The following is an 18,098-nucleotide window of genomic DNA, read 5'->3' as shown; positions in this document are numbered from 1 at the left end:
TTTAAGTCTTGGAAGAGGACGGTGTTAGCTGCAAATTCAGATGAGGCCACAGAGTGGACCAGCCCTGCCCTGCACAGAGTCATCCGGCATGTTCTAGGAAAGAAAAAGCTCCTGCTTGTCTCAGGTTTGGGCTATAGGTACTGAAAACGGAAAGGCTGAGCTTCATAACTATTGCTCATTTTTCAAGAGATTAAAAAATGTGTTTCAAGCCATAAAATGCTACTGACACCCCAATTTACTTTAATACCTCCAAGAGATAAAGCACCTTCCTCATTTGTGATTTCCGCTTTGAAGGATGGAGTTTTGACAGGGATAATAAGGGTGTTTATTGTGCAGAGAAAGAAAATCCCAAGAAGCACAGATTTAACCAGAAATAAGAAAATGATGGGCGGCGCCTGTGGCTCAGTGAGTAGGGCGCCCATATGCCGAGGGTGGCGGGTTCAAACCCAGCCCCGGCCAAACTGCAACCAAAAAATAGTCGGGCGTTGTGGCGGGCGCCTGTAGTCCCAGCTGCTTGGGAGGCTGAGGCAAGAGAATCGCGTTAGCCCAAGAGTTAGAGGTTGCTGTGAGCCGTGTGACACCATGGCACTCTACCCGAGGGCGGTACAGTGAGACTCTGTCTCTACAAAAAAAAAAGAAAGAAAATGAAATCATCCACCTCTATACATCCTTCGGCCGCCATTAACCAGTGTCTACCCTTGTTCCACCTCCCGAGCAGGCTGCACACCTCTGTGCCAGAAGCAACAGACCCCACACTCACGACACTCCCTGCATGCTGCCATCAGCCTTCAGAAGCCAGGACACCAAGGAGTACAAATGCTGCAAGTGAGGCAATGCAGGATGGGGCGCGTGAGTCAGGACGTCAGAGGAGACACACATACTGGAGAGGCAAAGGGCTCAAAAGGGTGGGCTGAGAGAAGAATGGCATCTCAGACTGGACCTGCACCTGCCTAGTTCCCCAGGTGACTGTGTCCTCCATCACGGGGTAAAATGGACAGGAAGGGTTTGGGAGGATGCCTAATTTTTGAATTTTTATTTTCAGACTGCTTTTTTCTTTCCCTGGCCACTCTTAGCTAGACAACATGACCAAATGTAGGGAGACACTTAAAGAAAATGTTTTCTGGGCAGCACCTGTGGCTCAGTCAGTAGGGCGCCGGCCCCATATACCGAGGGTGGCGGGTTCAGACCCGGCCCCAGCTGAACTGCAACCAAAAAACAGCCAGGCGTTGTGGCGGGCGCCTGTAGTCCCAGCTACTGGGGAGGCTGAGGCAAGAGAATCGCTTAAGCCCAAGAGTTGGAGGTTGCTTGCTGTGAGCTGTATGGCACTCTACCAAGGGCCATAAAGTGAAACTCTGTCTCTACAAAAAAAAAAAAAGAAAATGTTTTCTTTGGGCAGTGCCTGTGGCTCAGTGAGTAGGATGCCGCCCCATATACCAAGAGTGGTGAGTTCAAACCTGGCCCCAGCCAAACTGCAACAAAAAAATAGCCGGGTGTTGTGGTGGGCAACGGTAGTTCCAGCTACTTGGGAGGCTGAGGCAAGAGAATCGCTTAAGCCCAAGAGTTGAGGTCGATGTGAGCTGTGAAGCCATGGCACTCTACTAAGGGCAATATAGTGAGACTCTGTCTCAAAAAAAAAAAGTTAGCTGGACCTGGTGTTGGGCCCCTTTAATTCCAGCTATTTGGGAGGCTGAGGCAGAAGATCACTTCAGCCCAGGAGTTTGAGGTTGCTATGAGCTAGGCTAACACCAAGACACTCAGCCTGGAACAACTGAGCAAGACTTTGGGGAAAAAAAGCAAAGTTCAATTTTTTAAATTATTAAATAGAGACAAGAACAGAAGAGTAATGCAGACAGATCCAATTCACTCCTCTAAAAGACTGCAGATCAGAAAACTGCGCGCCAAATGGCCAGAGGCCAAGACACATACAAAGACCTGATCGATGTCCTTCCTGATCTCTGCGACAATCTGGGCGCTGTCACTCCGTGCTAAAACTGCATCCAGGGAATACTGCTGAATGGACTCCAGGATCCGGGAGGGGTGCCCAAGGCGTAGAATCCGCTGCTTACACTGAGCCAGGCGCTCGACCAAGTTGTCCACTGCGATGTTAGAGGGAGCGCAGCACAGGACCTGGGTAACACCGGGCTCACATGAGGGCTGCTCATTTCTTTTTTAATCAGGCCACTTAAGTTTACACTAAAATAATAGGAAGCTTAAACGTAAAGAAAGGGGGCTACAGCGTACGCATGTCACAGGTTCAGCCAAGAGGCACTCATGTGGATGGGCACGGCCTAAAGGACACTGCCACTGCAAGCTGATGCTCTCTGGACAACTAGAGCCTACAAATGGCCCTCAAAGTGTATTAGCCACCAAAGCATGTTACATGACTTTCAACTGAAAGGAAAAAGACTCAAAACATTAAAGTGTGCCCTGAAATAATCAGGGCCTGCGCATCCATCTCATCGCCAACCAAACCCCTTTGTCAGCTGACAAAGTCAAACAGGGAGACGCTCTCTGAATGGGCCACTCTTGCTTCTGGAACTACAGTTTCATTATGAGAAGTACATGGCAGCTGGCAGAAGGGACAGAGGGGAAAGTCCCTATATATACCTCCATCCCCAAGACCAAACGGAGTCTAGGAAGGAGGCCTCAGACCACCCCCCACCCCCTGCCAAATGCCTGCTACCACTGCCCCCCAACCACTGACAGGTCCAAAAAGCACATCAGGGCTTGGCACCTGTAGCCCAGTGGTTACAGCACCAGCCACATACACAGAGGCTGGCAAGTTTGAACTCAGCCCAGGCCAGCTAAACAAAAAGCAATCTGCATACAAGTGTCAACACAGGTGCATCCCATATCATGCCATTTACTAAGACAGAAGGTACCCAATTAAAAACACTAATATGCTTCCTGCCAGTAAGTCATCCTTTCTTTTTTTTTTTTTTTTGAGACAGAGCCTCAAGCTGTTGCCCTGGGTAGAGTTCTGTGGCATCACAGCTCACAGCAACCTCCAACTCCTGGGCTTAAGCGATTCTCTTGCCTCAGCCTCCCAAGTAGCTGGGACTACAGGCACCCGCCACAATGCCCGGCTATTTTTTGGTTGCAGTCATCATTGCTGTTTGGCGGGCCCGGGCTGGATTCGAAGCTGCCAACGTTGGTGTATGTGGCTGGTGCCTTAGGCGCTTGCACTACAAGCGCTGAACCTAAGTCATCTTTTCTTATCAGTTTTAAAACATCTACAAATAAATTCATTTGTAGAAAACCAATGTTTTTAGCTGAGTAACAGGTCCCTGCCCTCTGAACAGAAGCAGCTCTGCCCAAGTTCCATCCCTGGCTCTTCTGCTCTCTGCTGAGTGCTGGGCCCTCGACTTTCTCAGTTTCCTTGTTTACAAACTGGGGTCACCAGCCAACCTCAGAACACAGGGTTTCTATAGGATTCAATAAGCAAATACATGAAAGGTCCTTAGAAAGGTGCTTGGCTCATCAGCAGTACCCAGTCAATGTTGACCTACAAACCCTGACCATCATTATTACAATTCTCATCAAGAATTTTTTTTCATTTGAGACACAGTCTTATTTTGTCACCCTCGGTAGAGTGCCCTGGCATCATAGCTCAGAGAAACCTCCAACTCCTGGGCTCAAGTGATCCTCTTGCCTCAGCCTCCTAAGTAGCTGGGACTACAGGCACCTGCCATAACGCCTGGCTAGTTTCTTTTTTTTTGTTGTTTGTTTGTTTAAGAGACAAGGTCTCACTCTTGCTCAGGCTGGTCTCAAACTCCTGACCTCCAGCAATCCATCCATCTCTGCCTCCCAGAGCGCTAGAATTACAGGCATGAGCCACAGTGCCTGGCCCCCCATCAAGATTTTTTAAAAAGCTTTCCATGTGCTCAGATCTGTAAGACTCAAGCTGATACAGATAAAGATAAAAGACCCTTTCTCACCCATTAAAAATGTAAGTGAGGCCAAGTATGGTGGCTCATGCCTGTAATCCTAACACTCTGGGAGGCCTAATGGGAGGACTGATTGAGCTCAGGAGTTTGAGACCAGCCTGAGCAAAAGTGAGACTCCATCTCTACTGAAAATAGGAAAATTAGTAGGGTGTTGTGGTGGGCACCTGTAGTCCCAGCTACTCTGGAAGCTGAGGCAGGAGGATCACTTGAACCTAGGAGTTTGGGGTTGCAGTAAGCTTTAGTGATGCCACTATACTCCAACTGGGGTGACAGAGACACTGTCTCAAAAACAACAACAACAACAAAGGTGAATAACAATGTGAAGTATTATACTCTTCATCAGAAAAGCAGTGATCTGCGCAGCACATGAGTGTCATAGCAATTAACCAGGCCACCTGATTAACCATAATACCACCGTCTCCTTCTACCAGATGCTGGGCTCCTGAAAGGCACAGACCGGGTGGGCCCTGGTCAACTCCATGTCCCCAGCATGGGCCCGAGCACAGACCACAAGCACACAGAAAGTGTGACGATCTACAAAAGCTGAGACCGTGTTCGGCTCAACAAAGAAGGCTTTGGCAATCTCGAGGGCCTCCAGGAGCTGTCCCCTGTAATATAGGCGGCCATTCCTGTGCACACTCCCTAGGTCTCATGGGGCTGGCAGAAATCAGAAAGGGCCCAGCCCAGTGCTCAACCAACAACTGCTCAGTGGTATTCCCAATCAACCCCATAACTGAGGCTGGGCCCCGATGAGTCCCTACTAAGTGTGACACACCAGCAGGGAAGTAGCATCCACACCCACCTTTAAGCCTTGCTTCACAGTTTGAAGAATTATTTCCACCACCGTTGTGGTTTTCCCAGTGCCAGGAGGCCCATGGATGATGGCAAGTTCCTTCTGGGACAGTGCAAAAGAAACTGCTTCTTTCTGGGAGGCGTCTAGGGAGGCGTTACAGAACGTTACTGGGCCTGCAGACAAAACAGCAGCATCAGTTGTCAGAACTCTGCCATCTGGGTCCTCCTAAGAATGTGCCCCAACAACAGCACTGCAGGGAGGGGTACACTCAGACTCCACAGGGTCCGTCCAAGCAACTCAAAGCTAGCCTGCTTTTTTTTTGGAGACAGAGCCTCAAGCTGTTGCCCTGGTAGGGTGCCGTGGCATCACAGCTCACAGCAACCTCCAACTCCTGGGCTCACGCAATTCTCCTGCCTCCATCTCCCAAGTAGCTGGGACTACAGGCGCCTGCCACAACGCCCAGCTATTTTTTTTTTTTGGTTGCAGCCATCATTGTTGTTTGGTGGGCCCAGGCTGGATTTGAACCCGCCAGCTCAGGTGTATGTGGCTGGCACCTTAGCCACTTGAGCCACAGGCGCCGAGCCTAACCTGCATTATTTGCAAAAAGACTTCTCCTAGAACAGCGGTTCTCAACCTGTGGATTGGGACCCCTTTATAACAATGAAAATACATCCTGCATAGCAGATATTTACATTATGATTCATAACAGTAGCAAAATTATAGTTATGAAGTGGCAATTAAAATAATTTATGGTCGGGGGTCACCACAACATGAGGAACTGTATTAAAGGGTCATGGCATTAGGAGGCATTAGGAAGGTTGAGAACCACTGCCTAGAACAAGAACCTGCAAGCTGCAGACCACCTCCCGCTGCTGCCCGTTTCCATAAGTTCTCCTGGAACAGAGTGGCCCTGCCCACTCAGTCAAGTCCATCTCCGGGTGCTACACCATGGCTCCAAAATCTAAACATCTGGCCCCCTTTCTTCTTCTTTTTTTTAATTATTAGTTTTATTATTATTTTTTAAGACAGAGTCTCATTTTGTCACCCTGGGAAGAGTGCCTTGGCATCACAGCAACCTGCAGCTCTTGGGCTTAGGTGATTCTGTTGCCTCAGCCTCCTAAGTAGCTGGGACTAAAGGCGCCCGCCACAACGCCCGGCTTTTTGTTGTTGTTCCAGTTTGGCCAGGGCCAGGTTTGAACCTTCCACCCTCGGTATATGGGGCCAGCGCCCTGCTCACTGAGGCATAGGCGCCGCCCCCTTTTTTCTTCTTTGTTGAGACAGATTCTCACTGTGTCACCTTTGGTAGAGTGCCATCACGTCACAGTTCACAGCAACCTCAAACTCTTGGGGCTCAAAGCAATTCTCTTGCCTCAACCTCCCTGGTAGCTGTGACTAAAGGTGCTTGCCATAACGCCCGTCTATAAACATCTGTCCCTTTACAGAAAGTTTGCCAACTTATGCTCAAGAATAACAGAAAGTAAACGTAACAGAAGGAAATGTTTCTTGGAACATATTAGTTTCTGCCATACTATCCCTCTTTTAAGTGCCCATAAAAAAACTAAGACAAATAAACACAAAACTACTAACTACTAGCAAATTCTAGGACTAAGTTTCTGTTTTGAAGCTCCTATGACCAAGACTAATCACCTATGTCTTATGCTGTGTGCTCTTAAGAGTAAGGACCACTGTGTTCAGACCTGTGGCCTCCGTGTTCACCACACAGGGCCTGCTACAGCGGAGGCCTAACAGATGGGGCGTTTAGGGCAAAGTGCGGGTCTAGACGTGTCAGACTGAAGAGTAGAACGTGAGATCAGGAATGGACCATCAAATCCAAAGATCCTGTCACATTCCACATTATCTCCTTTTCCTTAAATCGCTAAAATGACAATAAATAAATTTCTAATTTAGTTTCTAGCACACAACAGCCCCTCAATAAATGTTTGGCAAAAATAAAATATCATTGAAATGTGAGTGTCCCGGGCGGCGCCTGTGGCTTAGTCGGTAAGGCACCGGCCCCATATACCGAGGGTGGCGGGTTCAAGCCCAGCCCCGCCAAACTGCAACCAAAAAATAGCCGGGCGTTGTGGCGGGCGCCTGTAGTCCCAGCTACTGGGGAGGCTGAGGCAAGAGAATCGCTTAAGCCCAGGAGTTGGAGGTTGCTGTGAGCTGTGTAAGGCCATGGCACTCTACCCAGGACCATAAAGTGAGACTCTGTCTCTACAAAAAAAAAAAAAGAAATGTGAGTGTCTTTAGAATTTCCAAAGGGAAATGGAAAAACAAGATGAGTATTTATGAAACAATCCATAGGAAAGACTACAAACGACAAGCGTGTTATAGGCCAGGTGCAGGGGCTCAGGCCCACAATGCCAGCATTCTGGGAGGCCGAGGTGGGTGAATGGTTTGAGCTCATGAGTTTGACCCCAGCCTAAGCAAAGTAAGACCCTGTCTCTGAGGAAAAAAAAAAAAAAAAAGCCAGGGTTTGTAGTGGGCGCCTGCAGTCCCAGCTACTTGGGAGGCTGAGGCAAGAGAATCACTTGAGCCCAAGAGTTTGAGGTTGCTGTGAGCTGTGACGCCATGGCACTCTACCAGGAGCAAGAAAGTGAGATTCTGTCAATAATAATAATAATAATAAATTAATTAAATTAAATTGAAATAAATATGCTATAGTGTAGCCCCAGGTCTTTAGAGCTAACACCACACCAGCTGTAAGGCAACCACTACATTAGATCTGACTGAAGCTGTTGCTTTAAAGATTGGCAAAATCTGTATCTAGAGCATTATTAAATTACAGGCAGCTACTTGATAAGATAATAAACTACTCTGAAAATGAGGTTTTCTAAGAATATTAAAAAACATGAACAGGGGGTGGCTCCTGTGGCTCAAGGAGTAGGGCGCCGGTCCCATATGCCGGAGGTGGCGGGTTCAAACCCAGCCCCGGCCAAAAAAAAAAAAAAAAAAACATGAACAGGGCCAGGTGCAGTGGCTCACACCTGTAATCCCAGCACTTGGGAGGCCAAGGTGAGTGGATTGCCTGAGCTTATAGGTTCGAGACCAGCCTGAGCCAGAGTGAGACCTCGTCTCTAAAAATAGCCAGGGTTTGGGGCGGCGCCTGTGGCTCAACGGGTAGGGCGCCGGTCCCATATGCCGGAGGTGGCGGGTTCAAGCCCAGCCCCGGCCAAAAATAAAAAAGAAAAAATAGCCAGGGTTTGTAGCAGGCACCTGTAGTCCAGCTACCTGGGAGGCTGAGGCAAGAGAATCGCTTAAGCTCAGGAGTTGGAGGTTGCTGTGAGCTATGAAGCCAGGGCACTCTGTCTCAAAAAAAAAAACAGAAACATGAAAAGTGCACAGGAGTAAGCAAAAGGAGATGGGGTGTGCAGATAGTAGACACACTGCTCTGCACAAATGAGGAGAAAGGAGAATACATGGAAATACAAGCAGTGCGGCGAACTCTAAATGGCTGGGCTTGCAGTGTATATTTACGTACTTCCTTATTTCCAAGTTTGTTCTAATGACCACATGTTATTCTTTTAATTTTTTTAGAGACAGAGTCTCATTTTGAGGCCCTCGGAAGAGTGCTGTAGGCATCACAGCTCACAGCAACTTCCAGCTCCTGGGCTTAGGTGATTCTCTTGCCTCAGCCTCCCGAGCAGCTGGGACTACAGGCGCCCGCCACAACGCCCGGCTATTTTTTGGTTGCAGTTTGGCCGGGGCCGGGTTTGAACCCACCACCCTCGGTGTATGGGGCAGGCACCTTAACCACAGGCACTGCCCAACCACATATTACTCTTATAATCAGAAATAAATTACCTACAATTTGAAGGCTGCTGAGAAAATAATCAAATATTTTTAGAATTGAGATTTTCAGACTAGAAAGTGCTATCATGCATAAAGCATGACCAGTTGTCTTTTATTTTCACACTGAGCTAGAAGAACCAACCTTACATTTTGAAATAAAAGATTTAAATACATTAGAAAGAGTATTTTTTAGAAACTCAATGGTTGATCTGGTTAGACAGATGGTGAAAAATAAAAATTAATAAAAAACACCTCAGGGCTGGGCGCAGTGGCTCACTGCCTGTAATCCTAGCATTCTAGGAGGCAGAGGCGAGTGGATTGCCTGAGCTCATGAGTTCAAGACCAGCCTGAGCAAAAGCAAGACCCTGTCTCTATTAAAATAGAAAACTGAGAGCGGTGCCTGTGGCTCAAGGAGTAGGGCTCTGGTCCCATATGCCAGAGGTGGCGGGTTCAAACCCAGCCCCGGCCAAAAACCACAAAAAAAAAAAAAAAATAGAAAACTGAGGCAAGAGTATCACTTAAGCCCAAGAGTTTGAGGTTGCTGTGAGCTATGACACCACAGCATTCTACCAAGAGCAACACACTGACGCTCTTTCTCAAAAAAAAAAAAAAAAGAAAAGAAAAGAAAAATTTCTGCAAAGATGTTAAGGTTAAATTTTTCTGGTTGAACTTCGCAAATTCTTGCTAAAACAGCCCAAAATCAGTGTGATTTCAACCAAAACGAAACCCAAAAGTGCTTACCTATTTCACTAGCAGGACTGGGGGCCGAAGCGCCGAAGAGGACCTCTATGAGCAGGGACGCAGGGCCAGAATGATACTTCTTTAGTGCAATCAGGGCTCTGCCAAGAGAGAAAACTAAAATTCTGGGGCCAGGCGCACAGGTTCATCCCTGTAATCCTGGCACTCTGGGAGGCCAAGGCAGGTGGATCACCTGAGCTGAGTTGGAGACCAGTCTGAGCAAGAGCATGACCCTGTCCTTACTAAAAACTGAAAAACTAGTCAGGCATAGTGGCTCATGCCTATAGTCCCAGCTACTCAGGAGGCTAAGGCAAGATGAAGTCTTGGGCCTGAGAGTTTAAGGCTGCTATGAGCTACGATACCATGGCACTCCAACTAGGGTTACAGAGTAAGACTCTGTCTCAGAAAAAAAAAAAAGTGAAAAAAATAACAAATAAAGTAAAATTAGGAGCTCAGTGGAAACCAGTGATTCAGTGCACCAAGTTCCTGCCCCAGTGTTGCTATCATCTCATGGGATGGGCACACAGTGACTCCTTGCTCTTTGCTCAACAAGAGAAATGGGAGATGGCTGTGTTTAAGAAAAAAGGTTACATTGGCAGCGCCTGTGGCTCAGTGAGTAGGGTACTGGCCGCATATACTGAAGGTGGAGGGTTCGAGCCGGCCCCAGCCAAACTGCAACAAAAAAAAATAGCCAGGCATTGTGGTGGACATCTGTAGTCCCAGCTACTCAGGAGGCTGAGGCAAGAGAATCACCTAAGCCCAAGAGCTGGAGGTTGCTGTGAGCTGTGATGCCACAGCACTCTTACCAAGGGTAACAGAGTGAGACTCTTGTCTCTAAAAAAAAAAAAAGGCTCAGTGCCTGTGGCTCAAGCAGCTAAGGCGCCAGCCACATACATCTGAGCTGGCGGGTTCAAATCCAGCCCAGGCCCGCCAAACAACAATGATGGCTGCAACCAAAAAATAGCCGGGCATTGTGGCGGGTGTCTGTAGTCCCAGCTACTTGGGAGGCGGAGGCAGGAGAATCACTTGAGCCCAGGAGTTGGAGGTTGCTGTGAGCTGTGATGCCACGGCACCCTACCAGGGTGACAGCTTGAGGCTGTGTCTTAAAAAAAAAAAAAAAGATTAAAAACTGCAAAACCAAGAAGCATCTGTGGCTCAAAGGAGTAAGGTGCTGGCCCCATATGCTGGAGGTGGCGGGTTCAAACCCAACCCTGGCCAAAAACTACAAAACCAATCTATATCATGTATCAAACTGATTTAAAATAAATTTACATGTTTATTAATCTCTAAAAAAAGAAGAAAAAGGTTATGTGTAGGGCCAGGTGTGGTGGCTCACACCTGTAATCCTAACACTCTGGAAGGCTGAGGTAGGTGGATTGCCTGAGCTCACATGTTCGAGACCAGCTCTTGCAAGACCTCATCTCTAAGAATAGCCTGGTGTTGTGGCAGGCACCTGTAGTCCCAGGTACTGGGGAGACTGAGGCAAGAGAATCACTTGAGCCCAAGAGTTTGAGGTTGCTGTGAGCTGTGACTCTACAGCACTCTACTGTGGGTGACAAAGCAAGTCTGTTTCAAAAAAAAAAAAAAATCATAAAAAAAAATTGTTATGTGTGATTTCCAGCCACAAACACTTACTTTTTCAGTCTCTTATAAGTGACATCATTGGCAAGTTTTAACAGCCTGTAGGAATTCTCTTGGTCCAAGTTCAACTGGAAATCATGGGACTCATCAAAGGCCACCGAGGCCGACTTCTGGGTTATGCGGGTCAGGATGCCAGTGGCCAGCTGACCGCCTTCGCTAGCAGCATCATACAGACCCACTATGTCGCCTGCAAAAACAAAATCTCAGTTACACTGAAAAGAAGTTAAGTATTAGTATTTATATAATAAAATCCAGCATATTTCAAATGTTTTTCTTTGTTACTTTCTTTAGTAAATGACATCAGTTAACAATTTAAAAAAAAAACTGTTTAACCCCTAAATCGTGTATGAAAATTTACTTGAGATGGATGAACTATTGAAAACATGCCTGACAGTAAACTATCTAAAGTGCTTTCCTCTGGACCAAGCACTAGGTACTGTTCTGTGCTATGAACCTGAGGGCCAGTCCCTGCCCTCACATCGGTGGAGGGACAAATATACTGACCTATAAGATGTAGCTGCTAGGGTGGCGCCTGTGGCTCAGTGGGCAGGGCACCAGCCCCATATAGGGAGGTTCAAACCTGACCCCAGCCAAACTGCAAGAAAAAACTAGCCGGGCGTTGTGGTGGGCACCTGTAGTCCCAGCTACTCTGGAGGCTGAGGCAAGGGACTCGCCTAAGCCCAGGAGTTGGAAGTTGCTGTGAGCTGTGTGACGCCATGGCACTCTACTGTGGGCGATAAAGTGAAACTCTGTCTCTACAAAAAAAAAAAAAAAAAAATAGATGTAGCTGCTAAGTGCGCTAAGGAATAAGCACAAGAAGGGGACAGAGAGGGACAAGGACACTATTTTAGAAAGAATGTCTTGCAATCAGTGTAACTGACTTATTGTACCCTCAATGAATCCCCAACAATAAAAAAAAAAAAAAAAAAAAAAGAAAGAATGTCAGAGAGGGTGGCGCCTGTGGCTCAAGGAGTAGGGCGCTGGTCCCATATGCCAGAGGTGGCGGGTTCAAACCCAGCCCTGGCCAAAAACCACAAAAAAAAAAAAAAAAAGAATGAATATCAGGGAAGGACTTCTTTGAGGCATGCAGGGAATCAGGTGGGCACTGAATGAGGCAAGGGCCACAGGCACATCTGGAGAACATTCCAGTCAGAAATGCAACTTGAATACGAAAGGGAACAGTGGCTGTTTACTGTCCAAGAAGCAGGATCTCCCGACGGCCAGGGATACCTGTTCAGTCTCACCTTCCCCAGGTGAGTCTGAGGGGCTTCCCCAGACCCACACCTAAGCCATCTGTGCTTCACCGTGGCCACAGTTACTGGTTCAAGGATAGGCATGTGGCCCAAATCAGAGCTCCTGAAGTGGAATGCAACTTGTGTTTGGGCACCTGACTGGACATGCCCACTCTCTCTACCTCGACCAGAAACCTGAGAGAATGGAGAAGGCAGAACAGCTCTCACAGGTACCTGAGATGGAAACCAATCCCGAGAGGACAGAGCTGAGAGATGAAGAGCTCTGAGCAGTGGAGTTGCCAACAGATTCAATGACCAGGACTGAATGTGTGTACAGCTGGTTTGCAAACCCCAAAACTGCAAAGGTAAGATTATATACCCATTCAGTAAGTCCCAGCATGCTCCTTGGAGTCTTGTAGCCTTCAGGCTACAACAGCCAAAGCGTTCCCTTCTTGTGTTTGCCAGTTTGGCTCAGGTTTTTGTCACTTGGAACACAGGCAATTATGACTGAAACAGAATCCACTCTGATATAAAAGCCAGGGTCACTCAATCTGTTTACACCCCACTTACTTGGTGTCTGAAATCTCGCAGACAAGTTTCATCTGCACCTTCAATCTCATCCCTGTCTCCCCCGACTTTATAACAGCAGGTAGCAACAATGCTCACCAATAAGGCTCCCAGGGACAGAGGTTTAGCTCTGTGCACAGGGACCACCATGGGGCCGAGGACAGAGGATTCCATCCCCCCATGCCACCCACCCCCCGGCAACTTTCTTGTGAGCCACCCTGGATAGGACCCTACATGTCAAGGTTTACATTTATGAGCTACTCAGACTCAATACTGCTCCTCAAAAGATGAACAAATAACCACTTCACCTGAATTTGATCAACAGCTATATCAAAACACCAAAATTTCAGCTTACTACCTCTCTCCATAAATGCCACTTCTTCCGTCTTCTTATTTATCAACTACTCACTAATCTCCTTTAGTCACTCCCTCCACACTTACTGAATGAGTATATAATCTTACCTTTGCAGTTTCAAAGTTGCAAACCACCTGTACACAAATTCAGTCCTGCCCATTTAATCTGATGGCAACTCCACTCACCCCTAGACAGTGAGTGACTAACTCCAGGTCCCACAACAAGACAGCGTAAGATTCAAATTCTGACTCCAAGCAGCAGGTTCCTCCCATCACCCTGGCTCACAAATACCCTCATCTTATCTCCAAATTTGGTCATTATTCATTCCAACAATTGTTGGGGCAAGAATCTATAAAATTCAAAATATGAAATCAAAAAAACTGTTGCCACCAAAAAGGCAGGTAAGACTTTTATAGTGAAAAGTACAGCACCGGGAACATTGTTTTCCATAGGCTTCCAGGACTGAGGTTGTCCAAAACAACCAGCCCAGGTCCATGGTTAAGAAGCTTTTACTCGGGAGGCTGAGGCAAGAGAATCGCCTAAGCCCAGGACCTAGAGGTTGCTGTGAGCTGTGATGCCACAGCACTCTACCAAGGGCAACAAAATAAGACTCTGTCTCTTAAAAAAAAAGCTTCTACTAATTTTTGGGCAGCGCCTGTGGCTCAGTGAGTAGGACGCCGGCTCCATATACCCAGGGTGGCAGGTTCGAGCCCGGCCCCAGCCAAACTGCAACAGAAAATAGCTGGGCGTTGTGGCAGATGCCTGTGGTCCCAGCTACTCAGGAAGATCAGGCAGGAGAATCGCCTATACCCAAGAGCTGGAGGCTGCTATGAGCTGTGACGTCATGGCACCCTACCACAGGCACCGCCCAAGATCCTGTCTTAACAACAACAACAAAAAAAAAAAACCTCCTGGGCTCAAGCAATTCTCCTACCTCAGCCTCCCAAGTAACTGGAGCTACAGGTGTATACCACCATGTCTAACTATTCTTTTTAAAGGCTTTTTGTAGAGATAGGGTCTTACTATGTTGCCCAGGCTGGTCTCAAACTCTTGGCTTCAAGTGACCCTCCCACCAAAGTGCTGGGATTACAAGCACTTTGCCCAGCAATATTAAAAAAATTTTAAACAGGCTTGGTGCCCAAAGCGCGGTGGTTACAGTGCCAGCCACATACACCAAAGGTGGAAGGTTCGAGTCCAGCCTACGCTAGCTAACCAACAATGGCAACTATAACAAAAAAAAGCTGGGCATTATGGCAGGTGTCTGTAGTCCCAGATGTTTGGGAGACTGAGGCAAGAGAATCACTTGAGCCCAAATGTTTGAGGTTGCTGTGAGCTGTGATGTCATAGCACTCTACCTAGGGTGACATGGTGAAACTCTGCCTCGAAAAAAAAAAATTAATTAATTAAAACAGGCTCAGCACCTGTGGCTCAAGCAGCTAAGGCGCCAGCCATATACACCTGAGCTGGCGGGTTTGAATCCAGCCCGGGCCCGCCAAACAACAATGATGGCTGCAACCAAAAAATAGCTGGGTATTGTGGCGGGCGCCTGTAGTTCCAGCTACTTGGGAGGTGGAGGCAGAAGAATCATTTAAGCCCAGGATTTAGAGGTTGCTGTGAGCTGTGATGCCATAGCACTTTACCCAGGGCAAAAGCTTGAGGCTCTGTCTCAAAAAAAAAAAAAAAAAAAAATTAAAAAAAACAGGTAAACTGTTTTTAGTAAGAATATATATTTTATGGGTGGCACCTGTGGCTCAGTGGGTAGGGTATCCACCCCGCCCCATATAGAGAGGGTGGCAGGTTCAAACCCTGCCCCAGACAAACTGCAACAAAAAAAATTAGCCAGGCATTGTGATGGGCACCTATAGTCCTAGCTACTGGGGAGGCTGAGACAAGAGAATTACCTAAGCCCAGGAGTTGGAGGTTGCTGTGAGCTGTGACACCACAGCACTCTACCGAGGGTGTTAAAGTAAAACTCTATCTCTTAAAAAAAAGAATATATTTTATTTAACTCAATATATTGCAACATGAAATCAGTATTCAAATAAATTACTGGTGAGATACTCCAAATCTCAACACCCCCTTTTTTTCCCTTGAGACAGAGTCTCACTCTGCTACCTAGCCTAGAGCACCATGGCCTCAGCCTAGCTCACAGCAGCCTGGAATTCCTGGGCTCAAATGATCACCAGCCTCCTGAGTAGCTGGGACTACAGGCTCCCACGACACCTGCCTAATTTTTCTATCTTTAGTAGATAATTTTTCTATTTAGAGACAGGGTCTTGCTTTTGCTCATGCTGGTCTCAAGCTCCTGAGCTCAAGGAATCCCTCTGCCTCAGCCTCCCAGAGCGCTGGGATTATAGCCATGAGCTATTGTGCTCGGCCAACTGTTGGGTTTCTAATTAAGAGTTCTTCATGGCAATGCTTATCCTCTGCCTGGTCACTGTAATCCAGTCTTTGTAAGCACACAAGTCACAGTTTGCACGTCAGCAATATTTCAATATATGTCCACATCAACACATACACACCAGAAGTAAAACTGTTACTAGGAAGAACTGCTGCAGACCCGCATCTCCTGGGCTCAAAGGTGACCAGCAGCCTTCCATACAGCCCAGTGCTCTGGCTTGACACCTGTAGCTTCAGCAAACACACGCCTCGGCTCTGGAGCTCTTTCAGAGAGATGTTCTCCTGCCAGGACCTGGAAGACACCCAGGACTGATGCTTCACAATTTGTACCTTTTTACTTTTTACCAGTTTCTATTTCATCTCTGCAGAAAAAAGTCAAGGGAAAGGAAAAGAGATAAAGATCTGGGCATAGGCACCAAATACACCCCCAGTGGAACCGCAAACCTGCTATACTCCCAATCCTGCTCCTTCTATATCCCCTAGGACAGTCAATGCCACCTTTGTCCCAGTTACCTGAGACAGAGCCTCCTGTCTAAAGCAGTTTGACTGTGCTCAGGCACCACCTCCTTCCAGAAGCCACCCTGACGCTCCCTGGGGCATAAGTTCTTTCCCTCTCCCCCAGCTCCCACTGCACTTTTGCTACACACAGGCACACGGGCAAGCTGGATGGGATTTTCTGTTTCTGTCCTCCGCCTGACCATGTACCAATGACCAGTCACCTTCACCTTCCCTACTTTACCTTCCATATCTTGATTCCCAGCTATCACTAAGTCCTACTGGGTCCCTCCCACACATACCCTGGCTTAGTCTCTGCCTCTCATCCCAGCTACTACAGCCCTAGTTCAAGCCCACATTACTGCTCACCTGGACTAAACAGAGCTCCCTAACTGCCTTCCCTCTGGCCTCTTTCTGTCCAAGTGCCAACAAGAGCACCTAAGGGATCTTCCCAGAATGCAAGTCTATTCTCCTCCCTCATCTGCTTAACTCACAGTTAGCCATCCCCACACAGAGTACAGGAAACTCCCCAGCAAGGCCCCTCTCAGCCTGGTCCCTGCCTATATGTCTGTCATGGTCAGGAAGAGAATATCACTGGGCTCACTCTGCAAGTGGCTGAGCACTCCATTTACAGTGGGCCATTTCGTTCTCAGGGTAAACCTGTGGGGTAAGGATCATCCCATTTTTACATATGAAGTAAGTCTCAAAAGTCATGCACCCATAAACAAAGGAGATGGGACTCTAATAAGGTCCATATGACTGCAAAAGCTCTTAACCATCATGATCAAAAGCCTCTTAAATAAATCTTTTCCAAGAATGGTTGAGTGCCTGACCTCAAAACCTGACTCCACTGTGTTACTCTGGGTTAAGTCACTTACCCTTCTCTGTCACAGTCTCCTTAGACGGAAAATGACAGTAACAGTAACCTACTTTGTAGGGCTGGCATGAAGTTTAAGAAAATTAGGGAATTGGGCGGCGCCTGTGGCTCAGTGAGTAGGGCACCGGCCCCATATGCCGAGGGTGGCGGGTTCAAACCCAGCCCCGGCCAAACTGCAACAAAAAAAAAAAATAGCCGGGCGTTGTGGCGGGCGCCTGTAGTCCCAGCTGCTCGGGAGGCTGAGGCAAGAGAATCGCGTAAGCCCAAGAGTTAGAGGTTGCTGTGAGCCGTGTGACGCCACGGCACTCTACCCGAGGGCAGTACAGTGAGACTCTGTCTCTACAAAAAAAAAAAAAAAAAAAAAAAGAAAATTAGGGAATTAACGCCTGGAAAGCATACATATGTTGGTTCTTACTGTTTGGGGCAAATAACTTCTCACTCAGAAACAAGCCTGGCTCTCCCTGGGCTCCCCACATCTCTTTCAGGAATGCTCCTCCACCCGCGTACACCAGTTTAACTCTCTCTTTTTCTTCAGACTGTGCTCAGGCACTACCTCCTCCCAGAAGCCACTATCCCCCCTTCCCCAGCTCCCACTGCACTTTCTCTACACACAGGCCACATGGGCAAGCTGGACGGGATGGTCTACGTTTCCGTCTTCTGCACCTGACTGACTGAATCATGGCAGACACTGCATCATCTCACTCCATTTGCACAGGCCTGGCACAGAATAGGCGCAAAAAGTGTTTCTGGAGTGGCTGAAAAAGCAAAGGGGCCGCGAACAGGGCCGTAGCCACTAGTGTTAAGTTCAGCCTTGGGGGTTTAAGGTAGAGACCCTTCGTTAGGGTCTCAAAACGGAGTGAGCTGCTCAGGAGGAGATGATGGGGCTGCCATCTCTGGAGGTGGCAGAGCAGGGGCTGGCGGACACGAGGGGTCGTGGGAGGAAACTCCCGCCCAGCTGCCAAGCCGAGCCGCTCCGAGACTCCGCCCGGGCTCTGGGCGGGGCTGCAGGGAAAGGCCGGACCGACACGCTGGAGCGGCGCCCACGGCCACCCCTACCTGCGTTCCTCCACCTCCGCGTCTCTCTCGAGCTCCAGCAGGTCCAACTGCTTGGTCACAAAGCTCTCCAGAGCCGCCGAGGCCATCGCCGCTGCCGGCCTGAGTGCGGAGCCGCCGGGGCCCCGCTTCCACACCGGACCGGTGTTCTCCTGCGGACCAGTGTTCCCGGCCGGGCGGGTGCAGCCACGCACGGGGTTCGCGC

At 48.2% G+C, this 18,098-nt stretch overlaps 1 protein-coding gene across 2 annotated transcripts in view; it reads right to left on the bottom strand.

The window, feature by feature from the left end:
- The window catches only part of IGHMBP2 (immunoglobulin mu DNA binding protein 2), a 37,261-nt gene extending 19,225 nt beyond the window's left edge, over positions 1 to 18,036 (bottom strand). For both annotated transcript variants that reach the window (XM_053562477.1, XM_053562478.1), the window contains exons 1-6: positions 17,897 to 18,036; positions 15,591 to 15,760; positions 10,909 to 11,101; positions 9,277 to 9,374; positions 4,750 to 4,913; positions 1,927 to 2,127 (exon numbers count right to left, since the gene is read on the bottom strand). In XM_053562477.1, coding sequence (XP_053418452.1) covers positions 1,927 to 2,127; positions 4,750 to 4,913; positions 9,277 to 9,374; positions 10,909 to 11,101; positions 15,591 to 15,760; positions 17,897 to 17,982 — 912 coding nt within the window. In that variant the 5' untranslated portion in view covers positions 17,983 to 18,036. The remainder of the gene's footprint in view (positions 1 to 1,926; positions 2,128 to 4,749; positions 4,914 to 9,276; positions 9,375 to 10,908; positions 11,102 to 15,590; positions 15,761 to 17,896) is intronic.
- Positions 18,037 to 18,098: the final 62 nt, after the last annotated feature.

Source organism: Nycticebus coucang, chromosome 14 (assembly GCF_027406575.1).
Source record: "Nycticebus coucang isolate mNycCou1 chromosome 14, mNycCou1.pri, whole genome shotgun sequence".
Taxonomy (NCBI): Eukaryota; Metazoa; Chordata; class Mammalia; order Primates; family Lorisidae; genus Nycticebus; species Nycticebus coucang.
This window is presented reverse-complemented; position numbering and strand designations above follow the sequence as displayed.